General features: G+C 37.2%; 1 protein-coding gene and 1 pseudogene across 1 annotated transcript; both read right to left on the bottom strand.

Annotated features, from left to right (window-relative positions):
• Positions 1-518: 518 nt before the first annotated feature.
• On the bottom strand, positions 519-1,884 carry LOC133876382 (serine acetyltransferase 1, chloroplastic-like). Its single transcript, XM_062314650.1, has one exon. It carries the CDS (start codon positions 1,774-1,776, stop codon positions 754-756), a length of 1,023 nt encoding a protein of 340 aa, XP_062170634.1. The 5' UTR covers positions 1,777-1,884; the 3' UTR covers positions 519-753.
• An 11,184-nt stretch (positions 1,885-13,068) lies between these two features.
• LOC133876339 (premnaspirodiene oxygenase-like) lies at positions 13,069-15,274 on the bottom strand (annotated as a pseudogene).
• Between the last annotated feature and the right edge of the window lie 2,727 nt (positions 15,275-18,001).

The following is an 18,001-nucleotide window of genomic DNA, read 5'->3' on the forward strand; positions in this document are numbered from 1 at the left end:
GCGTTTAAGTGGTCAAATTAGCTGCACGTGACCCTCTTTCCGTCACTTTTGTCAGACTAAATGGACGGAAGGTTCAAATTGAGACAAGTGGTTAACGTCAGGGGGGTCATCTACCAAAATTGAACATTGGGTGTCAAATTGCCAATAGGTAGATACATCGGGGGGGTAAAGTGTACATTCTCTTTATTATTTCCTAAAGACTCATTAGTAGTATTTTATTATTTCAATTTTCATTATTTTATCTTAAACTTACTATATTTTGAATAATATAAATATTATCATTTAGAACTTAATATTAATTCATCTTATTTAATAAATATAATTTATTAATTGATAAAGTTTCCATTTATTTTTGTTGGTCTTTACATTCGAGAATCATGCTATTCACAAATCATGGATCGCATATCATATAGATCAAATACTCAACCTTGGATGCATAAAATCACATCCTGATCACAAAAAACAATAATAGAACTAACAATAATAAAAGAATAAAGAAAGCTGGATATCATCCTATATACGACAAGAACAAAATATTATATATTGCAGCACATGATCACAGTCATGGCAGGTTCTAATATATTACAAACGCAAAACAACCCCTCAACATAAATAGCAGCTTCGGGGCACCCTGTTTGCAACTAGGAGAACTTCAATTCTCACTTACAACACAAACAAAGAAACCCCGGCTTTAAGAAACTAATCAAAATGCAAAAGGAGCATAAACGAAAATTAACTGATCGAGACAGGACCCTAAATAACATAATCAGACCACTCATGCATATGTGAAGTATGGTCCATAGTTAAACCAGGAATCTTATCAAGCTTAACTGGATTGTCCTTCCCCCCAACCAACCTAGCTGGGTTCCCAACCGCTGTTGTCCTAGGTGGAACCTCCTTGAGCACAATCGAACCAGCCCCAATTTTAGCTCCATTCCCAATCCTAATATTACCCAGAATACAAGTCCCTGCCCCTATCAACACCCCATCACCAATCTTTGGGTGCCTGTCCCCACACTCCTTCCCACTCCCTCCCAATGTCACACTGTGTAAAATTGAGACATTGTTCCCAATCACAGCCGTCTCTCCGACCACTACACCGGTGGCATGATCGAGCAATATCCCGCGTCCGATCTTAGCTCCCGGATGGATATCCACCGCAAAAACCTCAGACGCCCTGTTCTGAACCAATAAAGCCAAGACCTTCCGGCCTTGTGACCACAGCTTGTGTGCCACCCTATATGCTTGGCAAGCAAGAAACCCTTTGAAATTCAATAAGCAATGCAGGTAGCTTATACAAGCTGGGTCCCTCTCCTTCACTGCTCTCAGATCATCCTTCACGGCCCTCATGATTTCCTGATCCCCTCCAAGCACCCCCGCGAAAAGATCGAATAGGATGCCTCTAGGAAGAATCGAATTGCTCAGTTTCATTGATAGATGATTAGCCAACGCGCTCTCCAATGAACCATGCGACAAGATCGGATTGTAATAGTAATTTGACAATATGGGTTCCTGCTCCACATCGAAACGAGCTTCGTCTTGGATTTTCAGCCATAGATCAACCTCGCTGTGTTCATCTTCGTCTTGATCAACCTCGTCTATGTGCGTATCCGGGTGTATGATTTTCGATACGCAGGAAACGGGATCCGGGAAACTGGGTCGGCAGAATTCCACGTAGTTGTATTTGTTGTCGTCGATTTGAGACCTGTTTGGGTCGCGGAAAAGTCGGTTGGGTTCAGTTATGGAGGTTCTTGAAGCTCCAACACAAGCGGCCATCGAATTCTTGTGGGGTTTGTCACGTACCGTCCTTCTGAGCAATATCCAAGAACTTCTGAAAGGTTTTCTCGACCCCTCGTATACATAAAAATGAAAGAGTTACTGGACGTACAGGATTATTGTCCAATATATAGAGAGAGAGTCATAGGTTGCGCTTTCGGAGGGCGTAGGATAACGTAGTGAGCAATAAAAGTTAGCCTCTTTCTTTCTTTCTTTTTTTTTTTTTTAGGGAAATTTAAAATTTCATTAATACACCCGAGGGGTAACATAGTTACGACCAGACTGAGTCAAACTCAGACCAATACAGGGACTCAGATCAATACAAATATCCCAATACATTTACCTCAAAACTCAGATCATATCGACAGTTGCTACAAATAAACCTAGTCAACAGAAAAGTGCATATGTGTTGACATATGAACCTCTACTTGCACTATGGAATCAGTCACAAACAATTTGTGCTAAGAAGCTATGACTAGGTTAGATCTAAAACAGAGCAAACTGCCAAATACAATCTGGAATCAAGAACAAGAAAACACCCAAAAACAGAAGCTGACGTCGGAATAAGCACCGCCGGAGACGGCGCGTGTAGAACACGCGCCTGCGCCAGAGGATCCCTTGCAGCAACGGAACACCATAAACTCCCGAACGCCACCGAACACGGCAAAAGAGACGGAACGTGGCCATCACGCGTGGCCCAAGGATTGGAAGACACTGGCGCGTGATGACCACGCGCCGGTCACTGGAGAGCGTACCGGCCGTATCAAGCAACGCTAGAACCGGAGGACAACGGCAAGCAAGACTGGGGGATGTGTGCCGACCATATGACGGCAGAACAGAGTAGATCTGGCCTTGAAGAATGAGAAAAATTGGAACACACCAAAATCATTCTGCCAGTGACACAAGCGGCGGTCTCTCCTCCTCCGGAGCCTCTCTCAAGTGTTATCCTGCCAAGAACAAAGAAAACCTACCAAAACTAAACACCAAAAACCACACTCCATAGTCCATAAGGACTAGGAGGACTAAAACCACCACCGCAACAAGTTCGGGGGGATTCAAAACTCCACAGCCCTTTCTTTCTGGGGAAGGCGTGAATACAGGAATTCTACAGAAAAGATACTTTTTTATTAAAACTTAATTTTTTAATAAAAAGAGCCCGCTAGGAATGGTTTCACAAATCATTTTCCTAGAAAGAAACAGAGACATGACGCTGGTTTGTTTGCTCAATCAGTGTGCGTATGGGTTTGGACGTTCCCCCACCTCCCCCCCCCCCCCCCCCCCCCCCCCTTTTTTTTTTTTTTTTTTTTAACCTTTGAGTTTTCCTTATTTTTTTTTTTTTTATTTTTTTTTTTTCATAAGACGTACTTGTGCTAAGAAAAGATAAAAATAGTATCTCTATCCATTTTTCCATCAAAAACTAAAGAATTACCATGTCATCCAATTCGTGTCGGTATAATATTACAACACTTGATCCCTAACACCACGTCAACACTGACTTGTAGTTTGACATGTGTATGTGAATTATGTAACTTTAAACTCTCTGTGATTTTATTATTTCATGTTTTGTTTCATGAGGTTTCATTAAGTATCACAAATGGTACCTCGATTTTCAATTATATACCACCTGTGATTTTATAAATTTCATGATGTACCACATGTGATTTCAATAAGTATATCATAAATAGTACATTGGATTTTTATTTTAAAGCTTTAAAAAAAAAAAATGTATGGTTGGCCGAGCCACCTCTTTGAGCGACATGGGGATGGCCGAATCACCCCATGACCCTTGGGGGTGGTTCGGCCCTCTAATGACCAAAACACCCTTCTTTTTTCTTTTTTTTTTTGCACTTTGGCCATTGGGGGTGGCCGAACCACCCTCAGGCCAAGCCACCACTAAACCACATCTAGAATTTTTTATATTTTTTTTTTTAAAAAAAAGGTCCTTAAATAATATATATATAGCCACATCAACGATGACATGGCACTGATATTGCATCTGGGGATAGGTGTCGCACATGTATGCCGACATGTGTCCAATAACATAGCCAGTCATTAGTTTTGGACGAAAAAATGGACCAAAGCACCATTTTCATCTTTTACCATAGTACAAGTATCTCTTATGAAAAGAATGAAAACTCATGAAACAAAAAATAAATTTTTGAAATCACGGGAGGTGTGAAAGGTATTTAATCTCTTTTTTTTTCTTTTTTTTTTTTCGCATTTTCTGGTATTTGATATAATAAAAAAATATAAATCAACAAAAAAATATATATAATTCAAAAGTCAACAAACTTCCACTCATACACAAACGCCAACGGTTTGGCTGCCAACTGATGGGCGCCCACCCCATTTTGATCCTATGGGCTGGTAATCCCAACTTAAATCCCCTTATTTATTTATTTATTATTATTTTTTAATTTTTTATAAGATATCATATTGAATACATTTTGATTGGGCAAGTCACAATCCAAATGAGGATGAGGATGGGTGTTGAAAGGGCTATTTGGACATATTTTGGCTGCTTTAGTGGACCATTCTCCTGGATATTTAGATTACATTATGTATTGAGCAAATGTTTGGACAGATTTATGTTATGTTTTATTTCTCTGTTTAATTATGTTTTTATATTGTTTGCATAAATTTATGTAGCTAATTATATTGACAATTAATATATATATGAAAGTAGTTGAAGAGTTTTATGTCTCTGTTTAATAGTGTGTTGCTAAATAAATGAATGGCTCGTTGGATTTTGATCTACACATCAACATTAAATATATTTTTTCTAATTATATATATATAGCACACACAATGCGAAATAAGATTATTTCAAATAAGATCTTCTCAGATTATCTACAAGAATTTGAGAGATAATTTATGGAACCCACCTGATCAAATAAAAATTAAGTTGTCCAACCATTTATCCAGTCAGATAGATCTTTTAAGTAGTCTCTTACAATCATTTAAAATAACACAAATAACAATAAATTTTGTGTTTGAAATAACATACTCTTCTAATAACCAGAAAAAATAAATAAATAAATAAATAAACTTAAGGAATTATTTTGGTAAGACTGATAGGTGGCTCCAAATATTGATACGTCCCTGTCTTTTGAGCCAATAATAATAATTGTAGGCAGCCTAATAAAGTTTGAGTTTTTTTTTTTTTTTTTGAAGGAGCCTAATGGAGTTATTCTTCTTAATTAATTCATTCAAGTAATATAAAGGAAAAAAAAAAAAATGAATGTACGTATAATGAAATCACTGATTGCACGTTTGTCATGATTGTGATATATATATATATATATATATATATATATATATATATATATATATATATATATATATATATATATATATATAATCCATTGATAAGTTTGAAAAAAATTGTAAAAATAGTATAATTCCAATTTGGATAATGCATCCAACATGTTACATGTAGCATGTATCACATTGAATATTCGATTTACCTTGTAATTTCTGAAGTGAAATTTTATATATGTGTGTGTGTGTGTTAGTTATATATATATATGTGTGTGTGTGTTTTGGAAAAAATGATTTTGAAGTAAGATTTTATTAACAAGTTGTAATTTGGATTTATTTTTTTTTATTTTTATATTGATTTCTCTTTTATAGGTTAACAAGAGAGTTATGCAGAAATTATATATATATATATATATATATATATATATAATTTTTTAAGCATTTCATATCCAAACCATCAATGTCATAATGGTGAATCCGGGAATGGGTTTTTTTTACATATTTTTTGCCCATCTATCACATAAATTAAATGGTGAATTCACAACAAAGAGAACTGTAAGAGAATAACACAAAACACATGTCTTCTCCTCTCAAAATTGATATGGCTTTTAAAATCACTATTAGATTTGTAAGAACTAATTAATAATAACTTAAAGAGAGATAAAAGAAATAGAGAAAACACATATTTTAGGTGGTTCAGCATATGGCCTACATCCACACGTCAAAGCATTTTCTTTGGCTACATCTCTTCTACTTCTACACTAACAATAATTTATCATCTTACAACTCTTGTCTCTTAAGTATATGTAACTTTTATCTCTTGAATGCCTGTAACTCTTCTCTCTTGAACTCTTGTAACTCTTATTTTAATACACCCCCTTAAACCCAACGGTTTAACAAAAATGTTGAGGTTTGATATTGAACATCAAAGGGCTAGAAAAGAAAATATGACTATTATGGCCTGAATTAGAACATCGGTTTCTAGGGCCGAAATTTGGATTTTGGCGACTATGGCCGGGACTTGGACATCGGCGACTTTGGCCAGCATCAGCTATTATGGCCGGAATTTAGACATTGGCCACTTTGGCCGAAAGCGGCTACTGTTGCCGAAATTGAGCTAACTATGAGCATGAAACCTCTTTTGGCATTTTTTTTTTTCAACAAAAGAGTATTGGGTGGTGGTGTTTGCTAGTAGAAGAAATATGGCAATGTGGCATGTCATCTTGACAAAGAGAAAGAATCATGTGGATGAGAAAGTGTGGAAGGATGAGAAAACACAAGAAAAGAAAAATGGTACATGATGAATATTTGTGGGTATTTTGATTTTGGTTATAATTGAAGATGCAAAAAGATGAGTGTACAAAAAAAGAAATGGCACATGATTGAATATTGGCGTTAGCCTATAGCTCTGATACCATGTAAAAACTAATAATAACTTAAAGAGAGATAAAGGAAATAGAGGAAACAAATATTGTAGGTGGTTCGGCATATGGCTTACATCCACATGTCGAAACCTTTTTTTTGGCTACATATTTCCTTGGTATATTTGATTGTATACAAGACTCTTTATAGAGAAATAATCTAAACGTTACAAGTTTCTTCTACTTCTACACTAACAATAATTTATCATCTTGTAATTCTTGTCTCTTGAGTGTATGTAACTTTTGTCTCTTGAATGCTTGTAACTCTTGTCTCTTGAACTCTTGTAACTCCTATTTTAATACTCCCCCACAAACCCAACGGTATAACAAAAATGTTGAGGTTTGGTACTGAATATCAAAGGGCTAGAAAAGAAAATATGGATATTATGGCCTAAATTGGAACATTGGTTTCTATAACCGAAATTTGGACTTCAGTGACTATGGCCGGGACTTGGACATCGGCGACTTTAGTCGGCATCGGCTATTATGGCCGGAATTTAGACATCGGCAACTTTGGTCTGAAGCGGCTACTATTGCCGAAATCGCGCTAACTATGAGCATGAAACCTCTTTTGACATTTGTTTCTTCAACAAGAGAGAATTGAGTGGTAGTATTTGCTAGTAGAAGAAACAATGACAATGTGGCATGTCATCTTGACCAAGAGAGAGAATCATGTGGATGAGAAAGTGTGGAAAGATGATAAAAAACAAGAAAAGAAAAATGGTACACGATGAATATTTGTGGGTATTTTGATTTTGGTTATAATTGAAGATGCAAAAGGATGATTGAACAAAAAAAAAAAATGGCACATGATCAAATATTGGCGTTAGCCTAGAGCTTTGATACAATGTAAGAACTAATAATAATTTAAAGAGAGATAAAGGAAATAGAGGAAACACACATTTTAGGTAGTTCGGTATATGGCCTACTTCTACACGTCAAAACTTTTTCTTTGGCTACATCTTTCCTTGTTATATTTGATTGTATACAAGACTCTTTATAGGGAAATAATCTAAACGTTACAAGTCCATTCAACTTCTACACTAGCAATAATTATCATTTTGTAGTTCTTATCTCTTGAGTGTATGTAATTTTTGTCTCTTGAATGCTTGTAACTCTTATCTTTTGAGCTCTTGTAACTATTGTTTCAATAGAATCAAAATCCAATATTGGTGATCTATCACACATCTAATGGTAATAATTTTAAAAGTCATATTAATTTTGAAATGATTCAAGGAGGACACGAGTCTTCCTTTTAGTATTATATCTATCCAAATACCATCAAAAAATATATATTGTTATATAAATTGGACTTGTTTGAAACGCTTTTTGGGAAAGTTTTTTTTTTTTTTGGTTTAGTAAAAAAAAAGGTACTAACAAGCAAATCTAAATACAAAATACTCAAAATTACTTTAACTTTTATGTCACATTAGAACTTAACCAAAAAAGCAAATAGCACCCTCTAATTTTTTTGGGGTAATTACTCTTTCCCCCCATGAACTACTAAAAAATGTGCGATGCCCCCATGAACTACCATCTAGGGCCGGCAATTTTGACACGACACGACAACCCGACACGAACACGACACGAAATTAGCGGGTTTGGGTTTACCTTAAACGGGTTTGGGTCATAAACGGGTCTACCCGTTTATGACCCGTTTATCTTAGTTTGACGGGTCGGGTCGCGGGTCACCCGCGGGTGACCCGCCAGACACGATTAGCTTTTATATATATATATATATATATATATATATATATATAAAATTAAAAAAAAAAAAAGAAAAGAAGAAGGAAATGAGATTAGATATTTAGATCTGATTTAGAATTTTAGGATTATTAGGTATTTTTGTAATTTAGTCATTTAGGAGTTAGGACCGGTTGCCCTAAGTTCATTTCTTCAGTTTTCTTTTCTTCTCCTTCACACCGCTCCGTCCCGCTCCCCTTCCATTCTCTTCTTCTTCAGCGTCGCACCACCACCGCCGCCACCCCCTCTTCTTCTTCTTCCTCTCGCTAGACCCGCTCGATGCAACGACGATCTCTCTCTTTGGTCAAAGGATTATTGAGCAAAGGGTATAGAGTTCAAGCAGCTATCCAAAAACAGGGCAAGTTCTCTGTTTTTTGAGGAACCTCTGGAGTTTCTGAGGTTGTTTTCTGTATGTTGATATATATGGATGGGCCTAATGATTTTGATTCGATTGTTGACATTGGCTTTGGGTACGAAGATTGCGGGTGTCGAGTTTCGTAGATTGCGGATAGGGATCGTGATGATGGCTTGGTGGGACTGATTGGAGAATGTGAGCAGCAAGGGCTTGGAGAAGTGGGTCTGGTAATGGCGGGGAAAGACGCGGTGGTGGTGGGCTGCAGCAGTGGCAAAAGTTGCAGCAACAGGCGGTGGTTGTCTGGGGGGAAGGGTGGCTGTGGTGGTAGTGACTGCACTGACTGGCCATTTGGCGGTGAGGGAGACAGGGACTTGCGGGGCTTTGAGGGTTTTGATTTTCTTTTCCATAATATATTATATATGTTTGCAGATTTTATTATTATTTTTTTTAAAACTTTTTTTTTTTTTAAACGGGTCGTGTCGGGTCGTGTCTACCCGATTCGACCCATTAGGTTAAACGGGTTTCACGGGTCGTGTCGGGTGACCCGTGAAATTACCGTGTTCGTGTCGTGTCTGGGTCTAAGCTAAACGGGTCGCGGGTCTTAACGGGTCGTGTCGGGTGATCCGTTTTGCCAGCCTTACTACCATCTCGACCAAAAAAGAGCATCCAACTACCACAGTTACATGTTTTGCCCCTTTATGTCAGCCTAACTCGTGAAAATACTTAAATACCCTCACTCAATTTAAAAAATAACCTAAATGCCCTTAACTTCAACAAAAAAAAAAAAAAAAAAAAGAGGAAGGAAAATGGATGCTGCCGGATGGGGTGGCCTGCGATCCACCCCCAGAAGTGGATCCAGCCACCCTGTAACTTGAGGTGGCCGCGCGATTTTTTTTTTGGGGGGTGGCCCCTTCGTCAGCCACCCCCTTTCTTTCTTATTTCTTTTTGCTTTTTTTTTTAATTAAATATATTAGTTTTAATATTTTTTATTAATAAATTTAAACCAAATTAATAAACCAATTTTTTGATTATTATTATTTTTCTATCAATTGAAGGCATTTTTGGCTTTTAATCAAAATTAATGTCCAAAATCGACATATTCCGTCAATGTTAATGGGTCTGACTAACGGAAGGAGCAAAATGTGTAAAGTTGGTAGTTGAATGCTCTTTTTTGGTCGAGTTGGTAGTTCATGGGAGCATCGCGCATTTTTTAGTAGTTCATGGGGGAAAAGTAATTACTCTAATTTTTTTAAAAGATTAAACACCTTATTGGTACTTGTGGTTTGGAAACTTGATTTTTTTTTTCCCTGTGCTTTCGATCATTCGTGTCACAGATAATACCTGTTGTTTGAAACTTGATTTTTTGCTCTTTGTACTTTCATTCGTATCACAAATGGTACATGTGGTTAGGGAAAAGACGGAATTGGTACTTTCGTTAGTTTTTCTGTCAAAAAACTAACGGTTGAACATGTGTCAACTCCTGAAAGTATATACGTGTCATAATGTAAAAAAATTAAAAAAACAGAAAATAAAAAACTTTAAAAATTAATAAAAATTGAAAATAATAACTTAAAAAAAAAAACAAAAGTATTAAAACCTTTTTTTATTATTATTATAAAAAAGAAGATGGATGGTTGAGCCACCCCTATTTATTTATTTATTTTTAAAAAAAAAATTAATTTTTTTTAAAGTTTTATTATTTTCAAATTTTTATTAATTTTTAAAGATTTTTATTTTTTTACATTATGACACATGTCTACTCTCAGGAGTTGACACGTGTCCAACTGTTAGTTTATGGACGGAAAAACTAATGGAGGTACCAATTTTATCTTTTTCCAAACCACAAGTACCATCTATGCTACAAATGAAAGTACAGAAGACAAAAAATAAAATTTCCAAACCTAAGATATCAATAAGGTGTTTAACCTTTTTTTTTTTTTTTTTTAAATCAAATGAACTCAACTCATTCTCATATAATTAGCACACCATTTAGTTTTGGACGGAAAAATAGATGGATGTACCATTTATGTCTTTTCCCATAACACAAGTACCTTCTATGAAAAAAAAAATGAAAATTCAGGGGGTAAAAAATAAAGTTTTGAAACCATAAGAGTGGGTAAGGTTATATATATATATATATATAAAAAAAAGTCAAAAGTCAACAAACTTCCACTCACACACAAACGCCAACGGTTGGGCTGCCAACTGATGGGCGCCCACCCCATTTTGATCCTATGGGCTGGTAATCCCAACTTAAATCCCCTTATTTATTTATTATTATTATTTAATTTTTTATAAGATATCAGATAAATGTATTGAATACATTTTGATTGGGCAAGTCACAATCCAAATGAAGATGAGGATGGGTGTTGGAAGGGCTATTTGGACATATTTTGGCTGCTTTAGTGGACCATATATTCTCCTGGATATTTAGATTACATCATGTATTTATTGAGCAAATGTTTGGACAGATTTATGTTATGTTTTATTTCTCAGTTTAATTGTGTTTTTTTTTTTTTTTTTTTTTTTTTTTTTTTTTTATTGTTTGCATAAATTTATGTAGCTTATATTGACAATTAATATATATATATATATATATATATATATATATATATATATATATATATATATATATATATATATATATATATATATATATATTATCACACACAATGCGAAATAAGATTATTTTAAATAAGATCTTCTCAGATTATTTATCCGAATTTGAGATATAATTTATAAGACCCACTTGACCAAATAAAAATTGAGTTGCTCAACCACTTATCTTTTCCCAAACAATAGGTACCATCTGTGCTACGAATGAAAGTATAGAGGATAAAAAATAAATTTTCCAAACCTCATAGACCAATAAATTGTTTAACCCTTTTTTATTTTTATTTTTTTTTTTTAACTTTTTATTTTTATCAAATGAACTCAATTCATTCTTATATAATTAGCGCACCATTTTTCTTTAAATTGCTGACAATTATTGTTTTCATTATCCCTACCACTATCAATACCACACAGTTGTCCCTAACATCGGTAATTATCAACAACACTATAATTCTGACTTTATATGGTCATATGAGAGAGTAAAATTCTGACTTTATTATCATCATTATAACTTCTACATTATTTTGGATTCTTAATTTTTAATATACTTATCTAATTTATGAAAACTTAAATGGATGAGATTGAAATTACCATGAATTTGAAATTTCCAGTAATCTAAAAATAATAATTAAATTATTCATTGAGACAAAACATAATAATTAAATTGTGCCTATGAAAAAGAAAAACCAACCAGAAAATCATGGTGGATATATAAGCTTATGAACTTGGATATTCAACTTTCCTGGCATTTATGATAAAGAAAATATAACTACGATCGTTCATTGATCCACTTGATTAATGACAAAGTCAACTGTTTCTTTTCTTTTTTCTTTTTAAAAAAATAATAATAATAATAAAAATTAATTGTTGATTAAGTTACGATATTTCATAAAGTGGATTCATAATTAAGTTTCTAAGCAAACAAACATCAATGAAATATATCTGGCTCTTACCCCAAATTAAAATTCTAATGCTTAATTTCATCAACTATTCCTGCGACCAAAGCAGAAGAAATATTATCTTCAATCACCAAGAACAAGTAAACAGAAAATGCCTCATTATCAATGATAAATTAACTAATTTGCATTATGGCCTTATGTTAAGTTTGAAATACATCCACTTCCCAAATCCATTTTTATCAATTTCCGAATATCTTATAAACCCTAACCCTAATTTCCTACATGCTTAAGAGCCTCCCGTGACATCCCACTTCAATTTGTCGTCTAAAAACAGAGAGAGAGAGAGAGGAAAAAAAAAAGAAAAAAGAGAAAGATGTACAGGCACAAATGCACCTTGTTGCCTAAACTTATATAATTCCCTGTGATTTGCATTTCAAAATTTTTGAAGTATCCAAATACCATCATATATATAATATTGTTATACAAATTGGACTAATTATATTATCGTTCTCATATTAGCACCAATATTGTTCTTTGAATTGCCGACAATTGTTCTTGTCATTATCCCTACAATTCTATCAAACATGGGTAGGCCAGGATTCTGACTCTCTGTACGTATGGTGAACAATCTATATATATGAGCAGAATAATTGTAGCATTTACACTAATTAACGTACAACTACATTTTTGTTTTTGTTTTTTATATATAGATTTTTTTTTTTTTTTTGATAAGATGTATAGATTATTAACATACAACTACAACCATGCATCCAAGTTTTTTTTGAAGGAAAGATAATCTTTCATTAAAACCAATCATCAGTACAACATCAAACACCATAAAGGTGAACATGAACAAACACCCTAAAGGTGTACATAAATCTTAAAATATTACTGACAGTTGCTACTAAAATAACCCAACCAACAGAATGATGCCTCTGCGTTGACATACACCTTTACTTGATCAGGGAGTCGGTCACACATTCTGGGCGACTACCAAAGACTAAGTTAAAATGCGCACAAAGCAAATTGTCCAAGGACACACAAACAAACACAGGAAAAGCTCAACTAGGAAGCTGTCCGCTGGAAAGCCGTCGTCTGTGACGGCGCATGCAGCACACGCGTCGCCACCAGAAACAAACCCATCAACCCTCAAACGCCAAAAACCTCCGATCACCACCAGAAACACCAACCACGGCGAAAAACCCGGGTTTTGGCCATCACACGCAGATCCTTGCCGAAATCTACACAGGCGCGTGAAAACCATGCGCCGACCACCAAGAGACCGCACAACCGTGGGGAGCGGCTGGAGCACCAGAGATTGACGGCAAGCAAGGCTGAGTGGCGCGTGTCCAACAGAAGATGACAGAAGCACGTAGATCTGGCCTCCAAAGATCAGACAGTGAACAAAACTCGACCACGGTCTCTATCATCAACACGCCAAGGACGGCAGATTCGCGCCAGCACCTTCACCAGAGAACTCTCCTGCCTATACAAAACTAAACATAAAACTAATCTCCCACCGGATCAACACCGGGGAGAACTAAAACATCCACAACCCAAACGGTTGGGAGACTCAAAAGTTCAAACAAAAAACCAACAAGCCAAAAAATCCACTCAATCCCTGAACCTAAGCATCTCTTTGTCTCACTTCTCGTCTCGATCCTTGTACGTGGGTAGAGGAACAGGAGGGTGTAATCTCAGGGTCTCCCTTAACAACAAGCTTCAAATATTTCATCTCATCAATGCCTGTTTCATCAACTCTCCCTTTTCTTTTAAACACTTCTCTCACCTCGGCTTGTGCCTTCTTCATCACTCTTGGATTCTTTATCATTTTCGACATTGCCTAGTTCAGGGTTGTGGCTGATGTCTCACTCACAGCTGCAAAAATGTCCTGAAAAGTGAAATGGATTAATGAGGTTTGAGTCACGCTATAAAAATCACAATTAGATTTAAAATTTAACGGTGATTCATCCATCTAATGATAATTTTCATTGTCACGTTAGGGAGTGTACACTTTATAATGTATTTACGTAACATTTCTGCTCCTCACAAAGGAGGTTTTACACAGAAGAAGGAACCATCTCCATTAATGACTCCATGTAGCTAGGATATGGGAACTCCAAAATATCGACTTTGGAAAATGTTAGCCAAATCCTTCTTATTATAGTCAAGTTCACTCAAGGAAGCAAAAATAACGTGTGAAATTATGTGGAAGTACAAAATTAGCATGATATCAGCAGAAGGTGAATGACATTACCATGATTATAGCCTTGATGTTGTCATTAGTTAAGGAAAACTGATTGTCGCCATGCTCCTAAAATTTTAAGAGAACATCCACCAAATCTTTTGCTGTTACAGCCTCCCTTGCTCTGCTTGTTGTTGCCTTTGCTTCTTTATCTTCATTGATGATGTTCTCCATTATCCTGTCAGCTTTTTGATGCATGCTCTCAAGTTTAGGCCTCACCCCACTGATAACATGAAACAGTCTAACAGAAGGAAAGACATCTGCAATGTTGAAACCTCTAGCCAATTCAATAGATTCCTTCACAGTTGATATGAATTTGTCTTGCTCTTGGCATTTCTTTTCGAAGGCCGCCCTGGAAGTAATGCCAAATATTGTTGAGAACACTTTGTGGGTAAGATTGATTGGAGATCCAGCTTTTGAAGCAATCCATCTGATGAGACCTAACAGCTCTTCTTCTCTAATGGGTCGGAAAGATTTAACACATTTTGGACTTAAGAGCTCTAGTATACAGATTTTTCGTAGCTGTCTCTAGTAATGGCCATATGGTGCAAAGGCAATGCTTGTAGAATCATAAGACAGGATGGTTGAAGCTAGGATGCTAGGCCTTGATGCAAAGATGGAATCATGGGTTTTCATCACCTCTTTGGCAAGCTCTGGGGATGAAACGACAATGGAGGAAACTTCTCCCAGTCGAATGTGCCTTAATGGTCCATGTTTCTTGGCCAAGTCGATCTCTTAATGCACGATGGGGAAGAGAGCCAATAAAGTGGTGCATGCTTCCAATGATAGGTAGCTTTGATGGCCCTAGGGGTAGATTTGAAGTTGAGCGGTTAGTTTTCAAGACCATCATGAACATGAACATCATGAAGAGCAAGAAGGTGATCAATAGGATTGGGAAGGATAACAATTGGAACTCCATGATATAATGTGAATATTGGAGGGCTACTGATTATGGGTGAAATTGCATCTCATCCATATTTTTATATATGCATTCTGTGAAGCCTTAGAGTTAGAGAGCTAGCATATTTTGTGAAATATATTGATGAAGGACAACCAGAAGGGGCACCTCGAAAGGTTCACAATGTTGTCTCGGATAATATCCGAGACAAGGGAGTTGTCTCGGACAATCTCTGAGAAGGGGTGTCTGGATCGGCACCTATCCGAGATGTGTCGGGAGTCGACTCGATAAAATGCTGAGATCCCACCCCGACAAAGAACCGAAACCCAGCTCGGTCCCCTTCAGCAAATAACCGAGACCCATCTCGGTAAATCGGAGCAGAACGCTCTGACGGGAGGAGTAGCCGAGCGGATCTTCTGGAAGAAACAGCCGAGCGGGTTTCTAGAGATTTTCGGGCTGAAATCATGGAAAATTTGTTGACTTCCATATTTTAATCTTTTGATAATATCTTGTCAATACTTTTCCCTAAATCATGGGATTACCATGTCCATCCAATCTCTTTTCATTAATGAGGATTTGTTGGTATCTTTTTACCATTATTTTATTCTTTATCAGCCACTAGGGTTCAACTATAAATAGGAAGACGATATAAGAAGCTAAAATGATCATCAATTGTCATTTTTAAATCAAGATTTTTCTTCTTCAACTTATGAGTTGAATGTTAGTGTTAGAGAACACAAATTCTCTTCACTCCTATCCGCCTGCGCTACGTCAATTTGTATTAGAGCCTTGACTACCTTGGTCTGATGGCAAGAGACGGAAACGACAGCAACCACTCTGGCGGTAAAGAACGTGGAGTGTAGGCCCTTTGGGCAGCCATAGACGCCCGAGATCAGCAATTTCTTCATATGGAACGCACACTTGAAGCGTTATAGCAAGCAACTGCCGGACTCAGAGTTGACAGCAACAGGAACCATGAACCCCCTGGAATCGTGTCAACGAAGAGGCTCGTGACCATTCCAGAGGAGAACGTGGCCCTGGACCTCGACGAAGGCATCAACCCTTCGAAGAGTCATCTAGTGCGGAAGAAGACCATTTTTTAGAGGAAGATGGCGGTAGAAGAAGACCGGAAAATGCCCACCATTTCCAGGTAAAAATTGACCTTCCTACTTTTAATGGTTATCTCCAAGTCGAGAATTTCTTTGACTACATGCAGAGACCGGAAGCACAACAGGTGAAATTGGTGGCGAACAAGTTGCGTGGAGGAGCCTCAGCCTGGTGGGAACAAACGCAGAGCAACCAGAGAAGGCAAGGTAAACAACTGATTCAGACGTGGTTGAAAATGAAGAAGTTAATGAAGGCTCGGTTCTTACCCCCAGATTATGAGCAAATGTTGTACCAGCAGTACCAGAATTGCCGACAAGGAACTCGATCAATTTCAGAATATACCGAGGAGTTCTATCGCCTGGACTCTCAAAATAATCTATCTGAGACAGAGGGTCAGCAAGTAGCTCTGTATGTTGGAGGGTTGCGAATGGCTATTCAAGACCAAGTGTCGTTGCATGCGGTGTGGACTTTGTCCGAGGCCGTGAACCTAGCCATGAAGATTGAGTTGCAGATGGTGAGCCAAACGAGCCGGTAACAAGCTTTTAAGCAGACCGGGAAGAAAGGAGAATAGACGGTTGTATCGAGCCCTCAACAAAGTTCACAACCCCGACGATTCCAGGGTGAAAGCAGTAACACCCAAGCAGCCAAAGGGGTGTCTTTTCCACCTAGGAAAAAGGCTGTCAGCAATAGTAGTAACAATCCGTACGCCAAGCCTATTCTCGGTAAATGTTTCAGGAGTGGCCAACCTGGTCACCGATCCAATGAGGGCCCAAACCAACGCCCGATAAATATGGTGGACTCGGTGAAAGGAGTCTTATCGAAAGATACTGTAGGAACCGAGGAGGATGAACTCGGTGATTATGAAGGAGGAGAATTCACTGAAGGTGAGGAAGGGGAGTTCATCGACTATATCGTTCAAAGGGTGTTGTTAACCCCTAAAAAAGAAGAGCCGACGCAGCGGCACAACATTTTCAAAACCCGATGTACTATCAATCAGAAGGTGTGCAATCTAATTATTGATAGTGGAAGTTGTGAGAATATTGTCTATTGAAAATTAGTCACCACGTTGCAGCTTAAAACCGAGAAGCACCCGAGCCCCTACAAGATCAATTGGAGAGTCACGGACACTTGCTGAGTGCCTTTCTCAATCGGGCAGTCCTATCGAGACAAGATCATATGTGATGTTGTAGAAATGGATGCTTGTCATGTATTGTAGGGACGACTGTAGCAGTACGATGTAGATGCCACGTATAAGGGTCAGGACAATGTCTACCTCTTTTGGTGGCACGGGAAGAAGATTATATTAGTACCAACTGGGACTAATAACACACCTCAAGGTAGTACCACGGCAAGCAAGCCGTCTTTCCTTACCCTCAATGAAATAGAGTTTATGTAGGAAGTGAAAACTGTCGAGACGATATTAACTATGGTAGTTAAGGGTGTTGAGTCGGAGTCAAAGGCAGATATTCCTAAATTGATACAGCCGATGTTGGATGAGTTTGGGGATCTCGTGCCAGCTGAATTACCGACCGAGTTACCTCCCATGAGGGACATTTAGCACTAGATTGACTTAGTGCTGGGAGCAAGTCTTCCTAACCTTCCCCACTATCGGATGAGTCCCGAGGAGCATAAGATCCTCCGAGAGCAAGTAGAGGATCTGATCCGAAAGGGTTTGATCAAGGA

This window comes from Alnus glutinosa, chromosome 8 (assembly GCF_958979055.1).
Source record: "Alnus glutinosa chromosome 8, dhAlnGlut1.1, whole genome shotgun sequence".
Classification (NCBI taxonomy): Eukaryota; Viridiplantae; Streptophyta; class Magnoliopsida; order Fagales; family Betulaceae; genus Alnus; species Alnus glutinosa.

What these genes read in the sequence shown, in the direction of transcription:
- LOC133876382 (XM_062314650.1), bottom strand. Translation starts at nt 1,776, where the DNA reads ATGGCCGCTTGTGTTGGAGCTTCAAGAACCTCCATAACTGAACCCAAC.